General features: G+C 40.7%; 2 protein-coding genes and 1 long non-coding RNA gene across 3 annotated transcripts; 1 reads left to right on the top strand and 2 right to left on the bottom strand.

The window, feature by feature from the left end:
- Positions 1-1,827, bottom strand: LOC307140670. The gene is made up of 2 exons (XR_013818272.1): positions 1,691-1,827; positions 1-1,596 (listed from the first exon to the last, which is right to left on the bottom strand). It is a non-coding gene; the product is annotated as an uncharacterized lncRNA (long non-coding RNA).
- tspo (translocator protein) lies at positions 1,466-20,169 on the top strand. The gene is made up of 4 exons (XM_079840321.1): positions 1,466-1,603; positions 18,977-19,161; positions 19,312-19,450; positions 19,650-20,169. The coding sequence occupies exons 2-4, from the start codon at positions 18,989-18,991 to the stop codon at positions 19,824-19,826; spliced, it is 489 nt and encodes a 162-aa protein (XP_079696447.1). The 5' UTR covers positions 1,466-1,603; positions 18,977-18,988; the 3' UTR covers positions 19,827-20,169.
- uqcc2 (ubiquinol-cytochrome c reductase complex assembly factor 2) lies at positions 19,912-22,698 on the bottom strand. Its single transcript, XM_079840322.1, has 4 exons — positions 22,499-22,698; positions 22,129-22,203; positions 21,849-21,918; positions 19,912-21,144 (listed from the first exon to the last, which is right to left on the bottom strand). Exons 1-4 carry the CDS (start codon positions 22,634-22,636, stop codon positions 21,038-21,040), a joined length of 390 nt encoding a protein of 129 aa, XP_079696448.1. The 5' UTR covers positions 22,637-22,698; the 3' UTR covers positions 19,912-21,037.
- Positions 22,699-22,741: the final 43 nt, after the last annotated feature.

Raw genomic sequence — 22,741 nt, forward strand, 5'->3', positions numbered from 1 at the left:
GCATGTTACATTTTTTTTTATTATTTAATCTTAAACATGTTCATATTTAATGTTGCGCATAAACCATTTAAACCAGAATAACAAAGAATAACTGCTAAAAATACATTGTGATGTCACTATACATAACGCACACATAACATACAGTTTTATTTTATTTACAAAAATTAAAAATAAAATGTCATCATCAACCATGAGGTTAAACCTTGATTGAAAACATCCATCTAACTGAATTTTAATGAATTGAAATTGCTTAGCCTACACAAAAAAATGACATAGGCCTACCGTATATAAAATACTTGTTAATAAATCCATTTGACCACAAAGAAATTAATAAACCATTTCAGCTACTGGGGAGTTCATTTAGATAACTGTGCTAAAATATTGAACTGTTGGAGCAAATGTCATTTTTGATTTACTACACAATTGTGATACACAGTACAGTGGGTAGGCTATTTCAAAATAATGTTTTGAATATATTGCAATAGGCACTGCAAATATAAACATAATATATCACAGTTGCAGTGTGCATGGTAACTTAAATCTCTTTTTTGAAGTACGCAATAAGTTGTGCCTGCAACCCCTTCAGCCGTGAGTTATTTACGATACAGTAATAGCCTTATTGATTGTATAAAACGGTTCCACACAATACAAATATTAAAGCCAAAAAATATGTATCAATACAATACTGAATGAGAACAAACATGTTTACGTTGCTAAGAGTGGTTGCTAAGGGTGTTGTGTAGAACGCCCTGTTTTATCGTGAATAAAACACAGCTACTGGCCAATCACTCAAGGACTAAACCTTTTAGTTCCAGTCGTCGATTCTGATTGGTCAATAGTTGTTGTTAATACTTATTCACAATACAGCAAAGCCTCTCTCTTACAGCTTACATGACTATTTCTTCAAGGTTCAACACATGTAGCCTAAGTAGCCTACAGGGAGTCATCTTCATAGTACATTTTGCATGTTGCACGTTTCCTTGGTGCTCTTACCCAACAACTGGAACAAGGGAATGCAAATGTTTCGATCTTCGTGTTAATTTGCATAATACTCTCGCGTGCACATGATTCATTCCATCACGTTAATCCATACGTACATAAACAATTACACAACAGATATTTAGCATATATAGGCCTATTTAAGTCTAACTATATTTAAAAAAAATAATAAACTATCTAATTAATATATTTCACGAGGTTCTTGTCGTCTTCTTGGCAGTCGTCATCGATCTGGCAGCTCTTTCGGACAACTTGATATTGACACATCAAAGCTAATTTTTAAGTGGCATCTACAGTGGTGAAAACGGACATCTTATCCTGCGCAGCGCCGCGTTGATCTTCTTGAACACAGCATTTTCGCATTACTATGTTGAGTGATCGTTTCACAACACGAGGAAGAGGCAGTTGTTTACACGCCTCTCTCTAGTGGCCAGCGCTTCAGTAGCATTGTTTCTACACTAGACTAGAGCAGCCTAGCCCTTCTTGCACGCCCACTGTCTGTTACACAAAGTTATATCATGATTTCAAGATCATTTAGGTCATAGAAGGCCATCGAGGCTCCTCTCGACTTCACATAACACCGAGCAGCTCTTCAACCTGTCAGGTAAAAACAACAGCCTTGTTATTAGTACAACACGCAACTGCCTTTCTCTGATAAGTGCGTCGTTTACACTTCTAAACAAAATTCTACCTTTTTTTACTGGGGTCAAGCCATCCGCCACTCCGAGATACACAGTCAATCTATCCGCCACGTTATTTTGGGGTGCGCGCATACACTGGCTGTTACGGTACGACCGTCAGAGAACTGATATGAAAACAAGTGATCTTCTGGTGAACGCGATTTAACATACTTTTATTCAGTACGTCTGTCTGAATAAATGAAAACAAATAAATATTGTACCTGTCACTGTATGATGCCGACTTCCAAAATAAAAGTCTGCCTGAATAAAAATAGAAACATACCTAAATAAATATAAATAAATAAACATTTTACAACCCAATTTCACCTGAAAAGGATAGTACACCTCACAGCCTGTAACTGTATGATGTCGAATTCCAAAATAAAAGTCTCCCTGAATAAATAAACAGGTGTATATATGAATTTTGGGGGAGGGCTTTTAATTTAGTTATATATATATATATATATATATATATATATATATATATATATATATATATATATATGAATACATGTATATATTTACACACACACACATATATACATATATATAAATATATATATATATATATATATATATTTACATATATATATTACAAAATAAGAGCACTCCAAAACTCATATTTGCGCAGTTTTTTTCTATACATTGAGTAACCCATAAAAACAAAAGTCCTAGTTTACACAAACTAATTTCACTGCAGACTGAGAGTACACCTTCTTACAGTGTCCACTACACCGTTTCAGGACAGTCTGATGTGGGATTACAAAATAAGAGCACCCCAAAACTCATATTTGCGCTGTTTTTTCTATACATTGAGTAACCCATAAAAACAAAAGTCCTAGTTTACACAAACTAATTTCACTGCAGACAGAGAGTACACCTTCTCATAGTGTCAACTACACCGTTTCATGACAGTCTGATGTGGGATTACAAAATAAGAGCACCCCAAAACTCATATTTGCGCTGTTTTTTTCTATACATTAAGTAACCCATAAGAAGAAAAGTCCTAGTTTCCACAGACTAATTTCACTGCAGATGGAGAGTACACCTTCTCACAGTGTCAAATACACCGTTTAGGGACAGTCTGATGTGGAATTACAAAATAAGAGCCACCCAAAATTCATATTTGCGCTGTTTTGTATTGACATTAAGTAACCCATAAAAAGAAAAGTCCTAGTTTCCACAGACTAATTTCACTGCAGATGGAGAGTACACCTTCTCACAGTGTCAACTACGCCGTTTCAGGACAGTCTGATGTGGAATTACAGAATAAGAGCCCACCAAAATTCATATTTGCGCTGTTTTGAATGTACATGAAGTAACCCATAAAAAGAAAAGTCCTAGTTTCCACAGACCAATTACACTGCAGATGGAGAGTACACCTTCTCACAGTGTCAACTACACAGTTTCAGGACAGTCTGATGTGGAATTACAAAATAAGAGCCACCCAAAATTCATATTTGCGCTGTTTTGTATTGACATTAAGTAACCCTTAAAAAAAAAGTCCTAGTTTCCACAGACTAAATTCACTGCAGATGGAAAGTACACCTTCTCACAGTGTCAACTACACCGTTTCAGGACAGTCTGATGTGGAATTACAAAATAAGAGCCACCCAAAATTCATATTTGCGCTGTTTTGTATTGACATTAAGTAACCCTTAAAAAAGAAAAGTCCTAGCTTCCACAGACTAAATTCACTGCAGATGGAAAGTACACCTTCTCACAGTGTCAATTACATCGTTTCAGGACAGTCTGATGTGGAATTACAGAATAAGAGCCACCCAAAATCCATATTTACGCTGTTTTGTATGTACATGAAGTAACCCAAAAAAAGAAAAGTCCTAGTTTCCACAGACTAATTTCACTGCAGATGGAGAGTACACCTTCTCACAGTGTCAACTACACCGTTTCAGGACAGTCTGATGTGGAATTACAGAATAAGAGCCCACCAAAATTCATATTTGCGCTGTTTTGAATGTACATGAAGTAACCCATAAAAAGAAAAGTCCTAGTTTCCACAGACTAATTTCACTGCAGATGGAGAGTACACCTTCTCACAGTGTCAACTACACCGTTTCAGGACAGTCTGATGTGGAATTACAAAATAAGAGCCACCCAAAATTCATATTTGCGCTGTTTTAGAAAAGTCCTAGTTTCCACAGACTAAATTCACTGCAGATGGAAAGTACACCTTCTCACAGTGTCAACTACACCGTTTCAAGACAGTCTGATGTGGAATTACAGAATAAGAGCCACCCAAAATCCATATTTGCGCTGTTTTGAATGATTCAAGATTCAAGATTCAAGAGTTTTATTTGTCACATACACAGTTATATACACAATATACAACTGGCAGTGAAATGTAAACAGGTCCGCTCCATGGACAGTGCAAATAACAGTTACAAGAAATTAAATAGAAATAGAATAAAATTAGAATAAAAAGTATTAACATAAGTAGAATTATAAATAAATCAAGTAAAAGATAAAAATAGGAAATAAGATAAAAATAAAAATATAAAAAATATGTGGATATGATAAGTGAGATAAACTGTAGACTTAAAAATAAGTGGTTAACATAAAATATATAATATGTATATATAAAGAAGTATAATGTGCAATAATGTACATTAAGTATAATGTACATTAAGTAACCCATAAAAAGAAAAGTCCTAGTTTCCACAGACTAATTTCACTGCAGATGGAGAGTAAACCTTCTCACAGTGTCAACTACACCGTTTCAGGACAGTCTGATGTGGAATTACAGAATAAGAGCCCACCAAAATCCATATTTGCGCTGTTTTTTCATGTACATGAAGTAACCCAAAAAAAGAAAAGTCCTAGTTTCCACAGACGAATTTCACTGCAGATGGAGAGTACACCTTCTCACAGTGTCAACTACACCGTTTCAGGACAGTCTGATGTGGAATTACAAAATAAGAGCCACCCAAAATTCATATTTGCGCTGTTTTGTATTGACATTAAGTAACCCTTAAAAAAGAAAAGTCCTAGCTTCCACAGACTAAATTCACTGCAGATGGAAAGTACACCTTCTCACAGTGTCAATTACATCGTTTCAGGACAGTCTGATGTGGAATTACAGAATAAGAGCCACCCAAAATCCATATTTACGCTGTTTTGTATGTACATGAAGTAACCCAAAAAAAGAAAAGTCCTAGTTTCCACAGACTAATTTCACTGCAGATGGAGAGTACACCTTCTCACAGTGTCAACTACACCGTTTCAGGACAGTCTGATGTGGAATTACAGAATAAGAGCCCACCAAAATTCATATTTGCGCTGTTTTGAATGTACATGAAGTAACCCATAAAAAGAAAAGTCCTAGTTTCCACAGACCAATTACACTGCAGATGGAGAGTACACCTTCTCACAGTGTCAACTACACCGTTTCAGGACAGTCTGATGTGGAATTACAGAATAAGAGCCCACCAAAATTCATATTTGCGCTGTTTTTTCATGTACATGAAGTAACCCAAAAAAAGAAAAGTCCTAGTTTCCACAGACGAATTTCACTGCAGATGGAGAGTACACCTTCTCACAGTGTCAACTACACCGTTTCAGGACAGTCTGATGTGGAATTACAAAATAAGAGCCACCCAAAATTCATATTTGCGCTGTTTTGTATTGACATTAAGTAACCCTTAAAAAAGAAAAGTCCTAGCTTCCACAGACTAAATTCACTGCAGATGGAAAGTACACCTTCTCACAGTGTCAATTACATCGTTTCAGGACAGTCTGATGTGGAATTACAGAATAAGAGCAACCCAAAATCCATATTTACGCTGTTTTGTATGTACATGAAGTAACCCAAAAAAAGAAAAGTCCTAGTTTCCACAGACTAATTTCACTGCAGATGGAGAGTACACCTTCTCACAGTGTCAACTACACCGTTTCAGGACAGTCTGATGTGGAATTACAGAATAAGAGCCCACCAAAATTCATATTTGCGCTGTTTTGAATGTACATGAAGTAACCCATAAAAAGAAAAGTCCTAGTTTCCACAGACCAATTACACTGCAGATGGAGAGTACACCTTCTCACAGTGTCAACTACACCGTTTCAGGACAGTCTGATGTGGAATTACAGAATAAGAGCCCACCAAAATTCATATTTGCGCTGTTTTGTATGTCCATGAAGTAACCCATAAAAAGAAAAGTCCTAGTTTCCACAGACCAATTACACTGCAGATGGAGAGTACGCCTTCTCACAGTGTCAACTACACAGTTTCAGGACAGTCTGATGTGGAATTACAAAATAAGAGCCACCCAAAATTCATATTTGCGCTGTTTTGTATTGACATTAAGTAACCCTTAAAAAAAAAAGTCCTAGTTTCCACAGACTAAATTCACTGCAGATGGAAAGTACACCTTCTCACAGTGTCAACTACACCGTTTCAAGACAGTCTGATGTGGAATTACAGAATAAGAGCCACCCAAAATCCATATTTGCGCTGTTTTGAATGTACATTAAGTAACCCATAAAAAGAAAAGTCCTAGTTTCCACAGACTAATTTCACTGCAGATGGAGAGTACACCTTCTCACAGTGTCAACTACACCGTTTCAGGACAGTCTGATGTGGAATTACAGAATAAGAGCCCACCAAAATCCATATTTGCGCTGTTTTTTTATGTACATGAAGTAACCCAAAAAAAGAAAAGTCCTAGTTTCCACAGACGAATTTCACTGCAGATGGAGAGTACACCTTCTCACAGTGTCAACTACACCGTTTCAGGACAGTCTGATGTGGAATTACAAAATAAGAGCCACCCAAAATTCATATTTGCGCTGTTTTGTATTGACAATAACCCTTAAAAAAGAAAAGTCCTAGCTTCCACAGACTAAATTCACTGCAGATGGAAAGTACACCTTCTCACAGTGTCAACTACACCGTTTCAAGACAGTCTGATGTGGAATTACAGAATAAGAGCCACCCAAAATCCATATTTGCGCTGTTTTGAATGTACATTAAGTAACCCATAAAAAGAAAAGTCCTAGTTTCCACAGACTAATTTCACTGCAGATGGAGAGTAAACCTTCTCACAGTGTCAACTACACCGTTTCAGGACAGTCTGATGTGGAATTACAGAATAAGAGCCCACCAAAATCCATATTTGCGCTGTTTTTTTATGTACATGAAGTAACCCAAAAAAAGAAAAGTCCTAGTTTCCACAGACGAATTTCACTGCAGATGGAGAGTACACCTTCTCACAGTGTCAACTACACCGTTTCAGGACAGTCTGATGTGGAATTACAAAATAAGAGCCACCCAAAATTCATATTTGCGCTGTTTTGTATTGACATTAAGTAACCCTTAAAAAAGAAAAGTCCTAGTTTCCACAGACTAAATTCACTGCAGATGGAAAGTACACCTTCTCACAGTGTCAACTACACCGTTTCAAGACAGTCTGATGTGGAATTACAGAATAAGAGCCCCCCAAAATTCATATTTGCACTGTTCCCTTTCGAAAGGGAACTCGCGCTGCGTCAGCTTGACGCTACGGGGGAACGCCTTCAGCGTGACAGGTGTCTGAATCACAATCGAATCACGTCAATCCTATTGACCGGCGACAGCCCATGACATCATCAAAGTGCGACCAGGAAGTATATAAGGGCGCCTTACCAACATGACACCGCCTCTTCGTCTGAAGGGACTGTTCGGCGGGCAGGCCCTGAGGCATGGCAAAGCGACGCAGCGTCTCGTTCCCTGTTCTCAGGGAACCTAGGTTACATACGTAACCGGAGACGTTCCCTTTCGAAAGGGAACTCGCGCTGCGTCAGCTTGACGCTACGGGGAACGAAATACCAACGCCACCATGCCGAGGGGAGTGCATGCCCACTGGCAGTGACAACTGTCAGGACAAGCAAATTGAAATAAAATGCCTGAACCACTCCCCCTCTGATCACACAAGGCTGTCAGTGACAGCATTCCCTACGGTCATAGCCCGAGCTATAAGCCTCGTCAGGAACCTTAGTGCGGCTGCACGAGGTCCTACTCAGGCCGCTCAAAGGCCTGGATCCAACCCATTCAAAGGAAGGGGGCTCCTTTAAGGGAATCTGGCTAGGGGGCCCTAGGGCGCCCCAGCCAGCCACTATTCGGGAAGAAATCACCGAATGCCACCAGGGAGACCTGACCCAGAGACCTCTATATGGGACACATGGGACCAGCCATCCTTGTCTGTTCGAGAACAGAGCCTCTGGAAACTCACCTCCGGGAGAGGCATCCAACCCAAGGTACTGCAAGCTGGCAGTGTCCTCCTTGAGCCGGATCTCAGAGACGGGCATCCTGGAGAGCAGTACTCAGCATAGCGCTTTCGACCCTTGCCAGCGAGGGGAGTTAATCTGCTCGATCCTAGGATCTACTGAGTTATTATCAAGTAGAAACACTCAGGAGGCCAGAATGGCCTAAAAGCTGATATAATTGGGAGGCCTCGCGAGGGGCCTACGACCATCTGATCAGGCCCAGGCAGCTTCGGGCTCACATACGACCCTCGAAGAGAGGGGAGCTTAAAAAGGGGCTGCCCGGTAGGTAAGCCAGGTTGTAGGCTAGATTCCCTCCCATGGGAACCAAGTAGCAGAAGCGACCTCAGTCGCGCCAGGGTAAGACCATCCTCAGATGCTGCCAAATAAGGGGCAGATACCACTAGCTGTCAGCATATGCCAGTAAACAGTTCTTGAACTGAGAACCCAACCCCTCAGGGAGGCCTAGTGAGGCCTATTACATGATAGCAGTACATGCCAAATGCTCGAGGAACCAACTCGGGAACTCGGCTAAAGGGAGGCCAGATGAGGCCCATCTCCATAATAGCAGTCGAAGCCCACTGTCGATGCAGCTGGAAACAGGAGCTCATCCCCTCAGGGAGGCCTGGAGAGGCTACCTAATAGCAGGCTATGCTAGCCGCCAGAACATTCTGACTCGGGAATTCCCCCTCAGAGAGGCCCAGTGCGGCCTATTGCCTGGTAGCGAGCTCACCGGGAGGCAGAGTAAGGCCTACCATCTGCCAGCAGTCCATGTTAGTCCACATGACTGAAACCTTGGGGTGTGCCATCAGAGGAGGCCCGGCTTGAGGCCTACTCCCCACGGCAAACCTTCAGGGGGGCCTGGAGAGGCCCGCTACCTGGAAACCCCACATGCCTGCTGCCAGAGGCATCCTGGTCCCGGGGCTCACCCCTAGGGACAGTCAGGCAGCCGCACTGACTTATCATGGTCGACTGGGGTCCATGGAGCCTTACAGCAGATCCGCGGAGGCGGCTTCCTGTTGTGGCAGGCACGAGACTGGCTGCTATATCTCCCGGCTGACAGCGGCTCCTCTGCTGGCTGACAAGACAACAAAGAGAAGTTATTAGTTGATAATTCTGCTACTTGAGGCCGACATCGTTGGGGAGTAAGCACATAGCAATACCAAAAAAAAGGGCCGACTTTGCAAAGGCCAACTTTCCGAGGCTGACTACCTATCTAGGTTGCAGCTATTAATCGCTAACCTCCCCAACGTCGGGACTCACTCGCAAGGAGGCCTACTGAGGCCTACCACCTGACCCGGAGTCTACTGCCCAGACTGCCCAAGTTGGCTGCTCACAGCCAACTGGTTTCCCCAAGGTCTCAACCTGGGGCTAATCCATCCCAGCGGCCCACTTTTCGGGCCTACTGTATGACAGTTGCAGTCTTACCAGCAGCGTCTACAAGCTCTGGAACCTAATTACATTACTCATGACAGGATACTCGGCAAAACAACGCCCTGGACCCCCTAAACGGGGGGAGTACCACGTACGCCACCCGCCCAATGAAGGACCTAGCTTTTGAAGCGGCCTATCGTTTAAATGCAAGGGCGTCAGCCATGGCAATGCTCTGGCTACAAGGGAGCTCACTACCAAACCAACAAATTTTGCTTCACAAAGGTTAAGAAGTGCTGCTCAACCGAAGCCATGGGTGAGGCAGAGTGATACAGAGCTAGGTTAGCGAAATACTCTAATCTACCCTGTTTTAACAGAGGAGTACTGCCACATGCCTTCAAAAACCTGCTGAATATACTTTCAAAGCAACTGGCTTGTAAAATGCATTCGTTCTGGCCGTCCAAACAGAGGAACTATAGGCCCTACAGAAATATCCAACTACTCCAAAGTGATCCCGAAATCCTCAGCAGGGAGCATGGAACAGAAAATATATTGATATTTTCCCCACAGGGGACTTACCCGCTCGCCTGCAGCACGCCATTGATATTCAAACACAATCTTTATTCATAATGTGTGTGCTTAGGTGCAACATTACCACCGACCCGCTCGAGGGCGCTCTCACACACCAGGCCTGGCGGGCCGTCAGAGATTGGGGTACTTCCTTTTCCCGCTCATCACGGGCCCACCGCCTGATGTAAGAGGCGTTGGGGAAAAGGGAATTGTTAGAAGGAGGAAGGGCCTGCGTTAGTCTAGCGCCTCCTCGGAGGCGGAGACTGATCCCAACGTGGCCCTCCACGGCGCTGGTTCCGGGTCACTTGTCCGACGTCCTTCCTCTTCTGAGTGCGGGAGTCACGCTTTTTCCACGCCCTGCTCCGACCAGGAGGGGGCGCGCGAGAAGCGACGCTGGCTCGCTGGTCCTGCCGCCGGTCCTCAGACCGTGACGGACCGGAGCTTCCCGCCTGTCTGGGTGCCGCCCCGGATCTCCGCGGAATGCATGATCTAAATGCCGCAGAGCGTGCCCTCGCCTCTCTAAACCTTCCCACCACCGCCTCGACGGAGGTGCCGAAGAGTTCAGAGGGTGAGACCGGGGCATCGAGGAGAAAGGTCTTTTCTTTCCCCCCGATGTCCGCCAGGTTCAGCCACAGATGTCTCTCCGTGGCCACCATGGCCGCCATCGAACGACCGATGGCGACCGCTGTTTGTTTGGTAGCCCGGAGAGCAAAATCTGTGGTGCGACGCAGCTCGGCCATCGCATCAGGGGGTAGGCCCTCCCCCTGATCGAGATCCCTCAGCAGATCAGCCTGGTAAGCCTGCAACACCGCCATAGTGTGCAATGCCGACGCAGCCTGACCTGCCGACGTGTATGCCCTGCCGTTAAGGCGTGAGGTGGTCTTCAGCGCCTTAGAGGGCAGGGCGGGAGCTCTCAGTGTCGATGGCCTCCCAGACGCGAGATAGTTCGCGAACGTCTCGTCGATTGGTGGCATCGACACATAACCGGACTCGGCGGATCCCTCGACATCAGCGGAATTCCCTCGCTGATAACGAAAGATCCGGGCCGAGTACGGCTTCTTCCATGCCCCCGAGATCTGATCATGAAGATCGGGGAGAAAATGGAAGGATCCCGGGAGCTGCTGGATTGACGTCGGAGAGAAACCGATCGTCGAGGCGGCTCGAACGCGCGGGCTCTCTCCTCGCGCGCCGCCACTGTAGCTGCAGTCTAGCAGTGGCACTAGGGTTGGGCATCGAGAACCGGTTCCAACTTGGAACCGTTTAAAAAATAACGATGCCATTGGAATCGTTTAGAAATTTTGTTTTCGATTCCGATCATCGGTTCCAAACGCGCAAGTTTTCGGAAGTGCTTGCCGCGCCCATTTGTTCTGTTGCAGCCATGGAGCACGGTAAGTGGCGCTCAAAAGGGTGGCTTTATTTCACAAAAAAAAAAAACCTGGGTCGGCACAGTGCAACACATGACAAACTTATATCTTGCACGGGAGGATGCACTACAAATATGTGGTGTAGCTATAAATTAACGAGTGTAGCGTGTTTGAAATGCTGCGCAGGTCTGTCCCTCGGGCAACCCTGCGCTAACCAACGTTATTAACGGGATAGTTCACCCTGAAATGAAAATAAAGCCTTCTTTTACTTACCCTGATGTTGTCCCAGTGCCCTATGTCCTATGACATTTAAAATACTGTTCCTGCACGCGCTCCTTCCTATTATGGCGATCAGCTAAAACATTACAAAAAATAAACAAATGTATCACGCAACGATACAGGGAGACGCGCGCCATATGGAAAGTGTTCAGTGGGCACACTATAGGTTTTGCGAGAAAGAAACCGTATTATTCAGTCAAAACACTGAGCTCGGCGGTATTCTGAGCGCGCTCCTCTGTGTAAGTTACACTATGAGCTGTCAGCAGCCGCCGGCGCTCATGCCTACTATAATAACTCGCACTGTTGTCATTGCACCCACGATAAGCACACACACACACACACACACACACACACACACACACACACGCACCATTTTGAGAAATCAAGCTCAATAGAAAAAAACGCGATTCTCGTCTTTTCTATAACGTATATGATAAGAAATAATACTAATAATATAACCTCCTTAAGTGAATATTGTGTACCGGTTGTCATGACAATATTGCACGAGGCTACTGCGGCTTGGAGTGCGCACACACTGGAACACGCGCATTTGAACAACAGCTGGGTGAGTAAAAGATGGCTTTATTTTCATTTCAGGGTGAACTAACATTATCCCACCTCATCATAATCAGGTAAGTGATTGTAGTGTAAACCCCTTGACCAAATTGCGAATTGTGGTGAACAACAACGTTACTGAAATTATTTTTCCCCCTCGTAGATAAATGTAGCTATACGCAAATTGCCCACGCTAGTAGCAGTCCTAATGACTGCTGTTAATGCTATTGTTAAACCGGGACTCGGTGTGGAACTCCATTCACCTTTGCAGCAAAGCAAGTGAAAATGCCAGCGGAGAAAGTCCCAAAACTAAAACTCATTATTGAATCAAAATACAATTTTCCTCTGTGAAATGAGCCTGTGACATGTTGTGACTCCACCCCTCAAAGAATCGGAATCGAGAATCGAAAAGAACCGTAATCGAAACTAAGAATCGGAATCGGAATCAGAATCGTTCAAATCAAAACGATGCCCAACCCTAAGTGGCACGCTCCATCACTTCCAGCAGCTCGTCATACACGGGGCAGGGCGGCTGAGAGGGTTCAGCTGATACTTCGTCACCACCCTGCTCAGCTACCCCTTGCTCATCCGGAAGAACACCAGCTGACGAAAGGGAGGAAAGGTCTGACTCCTCCCCCGGCAGCTGCCCCTCGCGATCTGACCGATCGTCAGAGAGAACCACGCCTCTCTCTAGACGATGAGCCAGATCCATCTGGGAACCCCATGATTGCAGCCGGCGCTCGGCCTCAGCACCGGCGGGACCGTCCCCAGAAGCTGGACCCACTTCCCTCGAGAAGAGGGCCAGACGAGAGCGGAGCGTCCGGATGGGAAGACGCTCGCAGTTGGCACAGGAGGCTCCCTCGAGAACCTCCCGTGCGTGCTCTTCCCCCAGACAAAACACACAAAGGGTATGTGTGTCCTCAGGTGTAAGGAACCTGGGACACGGATCCGCGCACTTCCGGAAGCTATGCTTGGACTTCCCTGTGTGTTTCATTGTAGCTTTCGTGATTCTTTCTTTCGAAGCAGACAAACAGTCCCTGAAGACGAAGAAGCGGTGTCATGTTGGTAAGGCGCCCTTATATACTTCCTGGTCGCATTTATGATGTCATGGGCTGTCGCCGGTCAATAGGATTGACGTGATTTGATTTTGATTCAGACACCTGTCACGCTGAATGCGTTCCCCCGTAGCGTCAAGCTGACGCAGCGCGAGTTCCCTTTCGAAAGGGAACAGTGCAAATATGAATTTTGGGTGGCTCTTATTCTGTAATTCCACATCAGACTGTCCTGAAACGATGTAATTGACACTGTGAGAAGATGTACTCTCCATCTGCGGTGAAATTAGTCTGTGGAAACTAGGACTTTTCTTTTTTTGGGTTACTTCATGTACATACAAAACAGCGCAAATATGGATTTTGGAGGGCTCTTATTCTGTAATTCCACATCAGACTGTCCTGAAACGATGTAATTGACACTGTGAGAAGGTGTACTTTCCATCTGCAGTGAATTTAGTCTGTGGAAGCTAGGACTTTTCTTTTTTAAGGGTTACTTAATGTCAATACAAAACAGCGCAAATATGAATTTTGGGTGGCTCTTATTTTGTAATTCCACATCAGACTGTCCTGAAACGGTGTAGTTGACACTGTGAGAAGGTGTACTCTCCATCTGCAGTGAAATTAGTCTGTGGAAACTAGGAGTTTTTTTTTTAAAGGGTTACTTAATGTCAATACAAAACAGCGCAAATATGAATTTTGGGTGGCTCTTATTTTGTAATTCCACATCAGACTGTCCTGAAACGGTGTAGTTGACACTGTGAGAAGGTGTACTCTCCATCTGCAGTGAAATTAGTCTGTGGAAACTAGGACTTTTCTTTTTTTGGGTTACTTCATGTACATACAAAACAGCGCAAATATGGATTTTGGTGGGCTCTTATTCTGTAATTCCACATCAGACTGTCCTGAAACGGTGTAGTTGACACTGTGAGAAGGTGTACTCTCCATCTGCAGTGAAATTAGTCTGTGGAAACTAGGACTTTTCTTTTTATGGGTTACTTAATGTCAATACAAAACAGCGCAAATATGAATTTTGGGTGGCTCTTATTCTGTAATTCCACATCAGACTGTCCTGAAACTGTGTAGTTGACACTGTGAGAAGTTGTACTCTCCATCTGCAGTGAATTTAGTCTGTGGAAGCTAGGACTTTTCTTTTTTAAGGGTTACTTAATGTCAATACAAAACAGCGCAAATATGAATTTTGGGTGGCTCTTATTTTGTAATTCCACATCAGACTGTCCTGAAACGGTGTAGTTGACACTGTGAGAAGGTGTACTCTCCATCTGCAGTGAAATTAGTCTGTGGAAACTAGGACTTTTCTTTTTTTGGGTTACTTCATGTACATACAAAACAGCGCAAATATGGATTTTGGTGGGCTCTTATTCTGTAATTCCACATCAGACTGTCCTGAAACGGTGTAGTTGACACTGTGAGAAGGTGTACTCTCCATCTGCAGTGAAATTAGTCTGTGGAAACTAGGACTTTTCTTTTTATGGGTTACTTAATGTCAATACAAAACAGCGCAAATATGAATTTTGGGTGGCTCTTATTCTGTAATTCCACATCAGACTGTCCTGAAACTGTGTAGTTGACACTGTGAGAAGTTGTACTCTCCATCTGCAGTGTAATTGGTCTGTGGAAACTAGGACTTTTCTTTTTATGGGTTACTTAATGGACATACAAAACAGCGCAAATATGAATTTTGGTGGGCTCTTATTCTGTAATTCCACATCAGACTGTCCTGAAACGGTGTAGTTGACACTGTGAGAAGGTGTACTCTCCATCTGCAGTGAAATTAGTCTGTGGAAACTAGGACTTTTCTTTTTTTGGGTTACTTCATGGACATACAAAACAGCGCAAATATGAATTTTGGTGTGCTCTTATTCTGTAATTCTACATCAGACTGTCCTGAAACGATGTAGTTGACACTGTGAGAAGGTGTACTCTCCATCTGCAGTGAAATTAGTCTGTGGAAACTAGGACTTTTCTTTTTATGGGTTACTTAATGTACATTCAAAACAGCGCAAATATGGATTTTGGGTGGCTCTTATTCTGTAATTCCACATCAGACTGTCCTGAAACGATGTAATTGACACTGTGAGAAGGTGTACTTTCCATCTGCAGTGAATTTAGTCTGTGGAAGCTAGGACTTTTCTTTTTTAAGGGTTACTTAATGTCAATACAAAACAGCGCAAATATGAATTTTGGGTGGCTCTTATTTTGTAATTCCACATCAGACTGTCCTGAAACGGTGTAGTTGACACTGTGAGAAGGTGTACTCTCCATCTGCAGTGAAATTCGTCTGTGGAAACTAGGACTTTTCTTTTTTTGGGTTACTTCATGTACATGAAAAAACAGCGCAAATATGGATTTTGGTGGGCTCTTATTCTGTAATTCCACATCAGACTGTCCTGAAACGGTGTAGTTGACACTGTGAGAAGGTTTACTCTCCATCTGCAGTGAAATTAGTCTGTGGAAACTAGGACTTTTCTTTTTATGGGTTACTTAATGTACATTATACTTAATGTACATTATTGCACATTATACTTCTTTATATATACATATTATATATTTTATGTTAACCACTTATTTTTAAGTCTACAGTTTATCTCACTTATCATATCCACATATTTTTTATATTTTTATTTTTATCTTATTTCCTATTTTTATCTTTTACTTGATTTATTTATAATTCTACTTATGTTAATACTTTTTATTCTAATTTTATTCTATTTCTATTTAATTTCTTGTAACTGTTATTTGCACTGTCCATGGAGCGGACCTGTTTACATTTCACTGCCAGTTGTATATTGTGTATATAACTGTGTATGTGACAAATAAAACTCTTGAATCTTGAATCTTGAATCTTGAATCATTCAAAACAGCGCAAATATGGATTTTGGGTGGCTCTTATTCTGTAATTCCACATCAGACTGTCTTGAAACGGTGTAGTTGACACTGTGAGAAGGTGTACTTTCCATCTGCAGTGAATTTAGTCTGTGGAAACTAGGACTTTTCTAAAACAGCGCAAATATGAATTTTGGGTGGCTCTTATTTTGTAATTCCACATCAGACTGTCCTGAAACGGTGTAGTTGACACTGTGAGAAGGTGTACTCTCCATCTGCAGTGAAATTAGTCTGTGGAAACTAGGACTTTTCTTTTTATGGGTTACTTCATGTACATTCAAAACAGCGCAAATATGAATTTTGGTGGGCTCTTATTCTGTAATTCCACATCAGACTGTCCTGAAACGGTGTAGTTGACACTGTGAGAAGGTGTACTCTCCATCTGCAGTGAAATTAGTCTGTGGAAACTAGGACTTTTCTTTTTTTGGGTTACTTCATGTACATACAAAACAGCGTAAATATGGATTTTGGGTGGCTCTTATTCTGTAATTCCACATCAGACTGTCCTGAAACGATGTAATTGACACTGTGAGAAGGTGTACTTTCCATCTGCAGTGAATTTAGTCTGTGGAAGCTAGGACTTTTCTTTTTTAAGGGTTACTTAATGTCAATACAAAACAGCGCAAATATGAATTTTGGGTGGCTCTTATTTTGTAATTCCACATCAGACTGTCCTGAAACGGTGTAGTTGACACTGTGAGAAGGTGTACTTTCCATCTGCAGTGAATTTAGTCTGTGGAAACTAGGACTTTTTTTTTAAGGGTTACTTAATGTCAATACAAAACAGCGCAAATATGAATTTTGGGTGGCTCTTATTTTGTAATTCCACATCAGACTGTCCTGAAACTGTGTAGTTGACACTGTGAGAAGGTGTACTCTCCATCTGCAGTGTAATTGGTCTGTGGAAACTAGGACTTTTCTTTTTATGGGTTACTTCATGGACATACAAAACAGCGCAAATATGAATTTTGGTGGGCTCTTATTCTGTAATTCCACATCAGACTGTCCTGAAACGGTGTAGTTGACACTGTGAGAAGGTGTACTCTCCATCTGCAGTGAAATTAGTCTGTGGAAACTAGGACTTTTCTTTTTATGGGTTACTTAATGTCAATACAAAACAGCGCAAATATGAATTTTGGGTGGCTCTTATTTTGTAATTCCACATCAGACTGTCCCTAAACGGTGTATTTGACACTGTGAGAAGGTGTACTCTCCATCTGCAGTGAAATTAGTCTGTGGAAACTAGGACTTTTCTTCTTATGGGTTACTTAATGTATAGAAAAAAACAGCGCAAATATGAGTTTTGGGGTGCTCTTATTTTGTAATCCCACATCAGACTGTCCTGAAACGGTGTAGTTGACACTGTGAGAAGGTGTACTCTCTGTCTGCAGTGAAATTAGTTTGTGTAAACTAGGACTTTTGTTTTTATGGGTTACTCAATGTATAGAAAAAACAGCGCAAATATGAGTTTTGGGGTGCTCTTATTTTGTAATCCCACATCAGACTGTCCTGAAACGGTGTAGTGGACACTGTAAGAAGGTGTACTCTCAGTCTGCAGTGAAATTAGTTTGTGTAAACTAGGACTTTTGTTTTTATGGGTTACTCAATGTATAGAAAAAAACTGCGCAAATATGAGTTTTGGAGTGCTCTTATTTTGTAATATATATATGTAAATATATATATATATATATATATATATATATATATATATATATATATATATATATATATATATATATATATATATATATATATATATATATATATGTATATATGTATATATGTGTGTGTGTGTGTAAATATATACATGTATTCATATATATACACACACACACACACACATACATACATACATATATATATATATATAACTAAATTAAAAGCCCTCCCCCAAAATTCATATATACGCCTGTTTATTTATTCAGGGAGACTTTTATTTTGGAATTCGACATCATACAGTGACAGGCTGTGAGGTGTACTATCCTTTTCAGGTGAAATTGGGTTGTAAAATGTTTATTTATTTATATTTATTTAGGTATGTTTCTATTTTTATTCAGGCAGACTTTTATTTTGGAAGTCGGCATCATACAGTGACAGGTACAATATTTATTTGTTTTCATTTATTCAGACAGACGTACTGAATAAAAGTATGTTAAATCGCGTTCACCAGAAGATCACTTGTTTTCATATCAGTTCTCTGACGGTCGTACCGTAACAGCCAGTGTATGCGCGCACCCCAAAATAACGTGGCGGATAGATTGACCGTGCATCTCGGAGTGGCGGCTGGCTTGACCGCAGTCATATACTGCACGCGTTAAATAATGTTCTGCTGAGCGCGTGACCAACATTTTGCGATCCCACATACTGTTTGCACGAAAGTATGTAATATGCGACACTCGTCACCATCTTCCCCTTTGAAAAAAAATGTTTAGGAGTCATAGGCTACGTGGAGTCGCTCCATAGGACATACTGAACTGGCAATGAACAAAATTTCTCTTATGTTTGAATCTATGATTCCATTGTTGGAAGTTCATTCAATTTATTTTTAAACATAAAAATAGCCTATTTATTAATAACAAATGTGACAACTTTCGGCAAACGGTTCATCTTTACGGTTAAAATCTGTTTATTATTTTTTTTATTAAATTATGTTTTGTGTTTATAGCCCAATAACTATAGCAAAATGGTATTATATTTGAATGTTTTACTTATTTTACGATATATTAATTTTTTTGCATCAAGCTAATGTTGTATGATTGCATTTTTTTTTTTTGCAAGAGAAGGCTGTTGTCCTTTACTACAAATGAGCCCTAAGCTACTGTTGTCCTCCTTGACTCACATGCTGTGGAGATTAATATAGGGTGTTAGAAGTTATTGGGTGCTGAGCAATTACACTAAAACAATGTGTATGTACATAAGCAATTGCTAAGAAACATTTATTTGCCAGTTTGCAGAAAGAATGTGGATTCCCATGCTGGGTTTTACTTGCCTGCCACACGTTGGTGGGATATTTGGAGGTCTCATCACACGGAAGGAGGTGAAGACCTGGTACATCACGCTCAATAAACCTTCATGGAGGCCACCTAATGCTGCTTTTCCAGTGGTGTGGACCACTCTCTACACTGGCATGGGGTTAGTTTAAACAGTGGTTTAAAAATAACTATACTTGCCGGTTATCCATTGAAAAGCTTTGAAGGAAGTTGTAGTTAAGTTTAAATGTTAATAAGTAACTAAAGAGACCTTCAGATGGTGTGAATACGTTTTTCTTTTCTTTTTTTAAAGCTACGGTTCATACCTTGTGTGGAAAGAGCTTGGAGGCTTCACCCAGGATGCAATGGTGCCACTGGGGCTCTATGGGTTGCAGCTGGCACTTAATTGGGCCTGGACCCCCATCTTCTTTGGAGCGCACAAGATTAAACTGGTGAGACATTACTCTAGGTTCAAAAATGGTTCCGTTAAAATACAGAGAAACTATTTTAAAGGGAAACCAGAACCAGTTTCTCTGCTTATAGCAATGAGATGGTATCAAAGTTTTTTGTGAAGACATGCTACCTGTTTATCCAGAATGTAACAGTATTTAGTGATAACATTGCTAATTAGTGTTCTTCTTTCATATCTAGGCGATGATAGAGATTGTGTTGCTGAGTGGCACAGTGGCGGCCACAATGGTGTCTTGGTATCCCATCAGCCGCACTGCCACACTGCTCATGGCCCCATACATGGCCTGGCTCTGCCTTGCTACCTGCCTCAACTACTGCATTTGGAGAGACAATCCAGATCCCAAAAAAGACGACTAAAGAGGCCAATAAAAAACACTATTCTAACTAACACAGCTGACTAGGAAGAAAAATGCAGTCATGCTTTATTTGAAGTAACTGTTTACTAATGAAGAATTCAGTTTATTTTTATCTTTACTTACAAGTTTATAATATATAAATTCACAATGTCTTAATTATAAGAGCAGGAAAGGCACTAAAATGAGAACATTGTAATGCTTCAATCATCTCTTCACTAAAGTTCAGCATTTTACACTGATCAGTTTATAGGTTTTCTCACCTCAAAATGTTTAATAACAGAAAAATGTTTTGTTTGCTTGCTTCCATGACATGGTTTTTTTATGAATAAAAATGTTTCAATGACTCTGTTTCTTAAAAGGAAATTCAGTTACAACATAGATTTTATTTCAAACACCAAGATCTGGTCATAAACCTTTGTGGCTGTGCAAGGGTGGTGGTCAGGCAGGGTAGGTTTTTATCATCTATCTTTTGTGAACATATTTTGCCATGGCGTAGGCTATATTATCAATATCTGCCAGAATATTCCCCAGTGTGCACGGTTTGTTATTTCACTTGTCTATGCAACCTATTACTGAACCACACTTTAGCTGTTATTTCATCCTAATCCCACATTACAAATTTTACAAACCTTAAATTATGCTGGATTGTTAAAATGGAAATAAAAACATTTTATTATAGACTTTAAGGCCTAAATAGAGGCTATAACCCCCAATGATGTTATTAAAACAAAAGCTGGATTTTTACATTTAAAAAAAAAAAAAAAGTATTATGAGAGTGAATCTACCTTAACCCCCCCACGACTACATATGCAAAATAGAGGATTCAACCATCTAGAGAAAAAAAAATCAGTCTTAAGGATAAAAAAAAGGGAAGGATGTGAAAACAGTAGAGCAAAAATTAAAGAATGTACATAATTCAGCATGGCTGGGTTGTTTCACGGTAAATACAAAAAGTATTTATTTGTATTATGAATTCAAGAGAAATAATATGCAAGTAATAATCTATAAAACTGAATATCGTTTTTGAATAAAGACATTTCTCCAACTTTAACAGAGCTCTCCGAATTAAACCATCCGTTGTACTTCTTGGAAGTTTCTGTTCAACCATCAACATGAAGAGAGCTACAGTTGTTAGAAGTGAAGATTTAAATACACACCTTAATTGTTTTATTTGAAAAAGTGCAGAGGAATAAGTTCTATACAGTTTGATGATTATTTTTCAGTTTTTTCAGGGGGTCCATCATCAGGTTTGGAGGAAAAGCGCTGCATTAGTGTCTTCCACAATCCCTTCTTCACTTCATCTGCTTGCTGCATGTTTCCTGCAAAAATAAATAAATAAAATAAATAAACTAGTAATACAAATGTCTATTTAAATTCTAACACACATAAAATGACAGCTAATGAACAATTACTTTGACTTGAAATGTGAAAGTGATCTAAACAAACTGCTCTTGTGAAAATTCACAATACAATTATAAAATGATCTAATTCAAAATTCTCCTTTGTTTTCCCTTCTCATTAGATTACTACTACATGACACTGAATGTAAATACAGACTAGTACTTTACATTTAAGATCAAGTCTTTATGCACTACTCAAGTTTGGGGTCAGTTTTTTTAATAAAGAAATTCAAACTTTTATTTAACGAGGAAGGACACATTAACTTGATCTCAACTTTTGATCAATTTAATGTGTCCTTCCTTTAAAAATGACAGTAACTTTTACATTGTTACAAGAAAAGGCTAATTCAATAAATGAAGTTTTTACTTTCTGAATCCTATATACTTTCTGAATAACAAAATGTTTCTTGAGCAGCAAAACAGCATATAACAATGATTTCTGAAGGATCATGTGACACTAAAGACTGAAGTAAGGGTGCTGAAAATTCAGCTTTGCCATCACAGGAACAAATTACATTTGAAAATGAATTAACATAGAAAACAGCCATTTTTATTGTCATTATATTTTACAATATTTATGTCAATATTACCATTTCAGACAATTGAGCTTAGGAAATCCTCACCTGTTGCCAATAGTATTTTGCACTCTTCCACTGTCACACCTGTAAAACTTGTATCTTTCGCTCGTGGAAACTGAAAACACAGACAGACAAAAACACTGATGCTGTTAAACTGAGGTTTGCATCAATAAAATCAACCGAATGAAAGACATTCTACGAAAAACAAAATTGTGAGGAAAGATGTTTTGACAATAAATAATCCAGTCTCCACAGAATATGCACGATATTAAGCTGATGATATAAATAAACCTGGACCTAGAAGATATTAGGACATTTCACTCACCTTTTCTTTGTAAACATTACTGTTGATGCGAGCCAGACTTTCATACATCTGATCACATTTCTCTGGGTCTGAAATCTAAATGAATACATATAAGACAGCATAGGCAATGTTGTAAATAATAAGTTGTATTGCGGCTTAAAATATTGTTTAGAAAGAATCTTAGCAAGGAAAAAAAACATTATAAAGAGAAAACAAACCAAAGTACATAAGAACTTCTCTAACATATCCTGATAAATAACATGCTCGTGTTAGTGACTGTCTAATAAAAAAAGTGTGAGCACCTCTGCGCATAATGTGACATTTGACTTGCAACTTGCAAGGTCTGCAACAAGGGTAAATAGAGAAGTAATTTACTTAGTAAATCTCCTACCTGTGTATTTTCGCCTTCTCGGAAAGCACTAGCGACTCTTTGGCGTAAAAATGTTCCTAAATCTCGCCCTTTCTTTGATTCGTCCTTTGGCCATTCCTCGCATAGCTTTAGAAATCGACGGTATCTGGTGGCAGACATGTTTGACGTACAGGAATTGTAGGTGGTGTTTCACAACTGCACTCACTGTGCAGAAAATCTGTAAGCCGTGGAGGGTCAAATGGAACGGCGTTTCAAAATTGATAC

Source organism: Gobio gobio (genome assembly GCF_949357685.1).
Source record: "Gobio gobio genome assembly, chromosome: 17".
NCBI classification, from domain to species: domain Eukaryota; kingdom Metazoa; phylum Chordata; class Actinopteri; order Cypriniformes; family Gobionidae; genus Gobio; species Gobio gobio.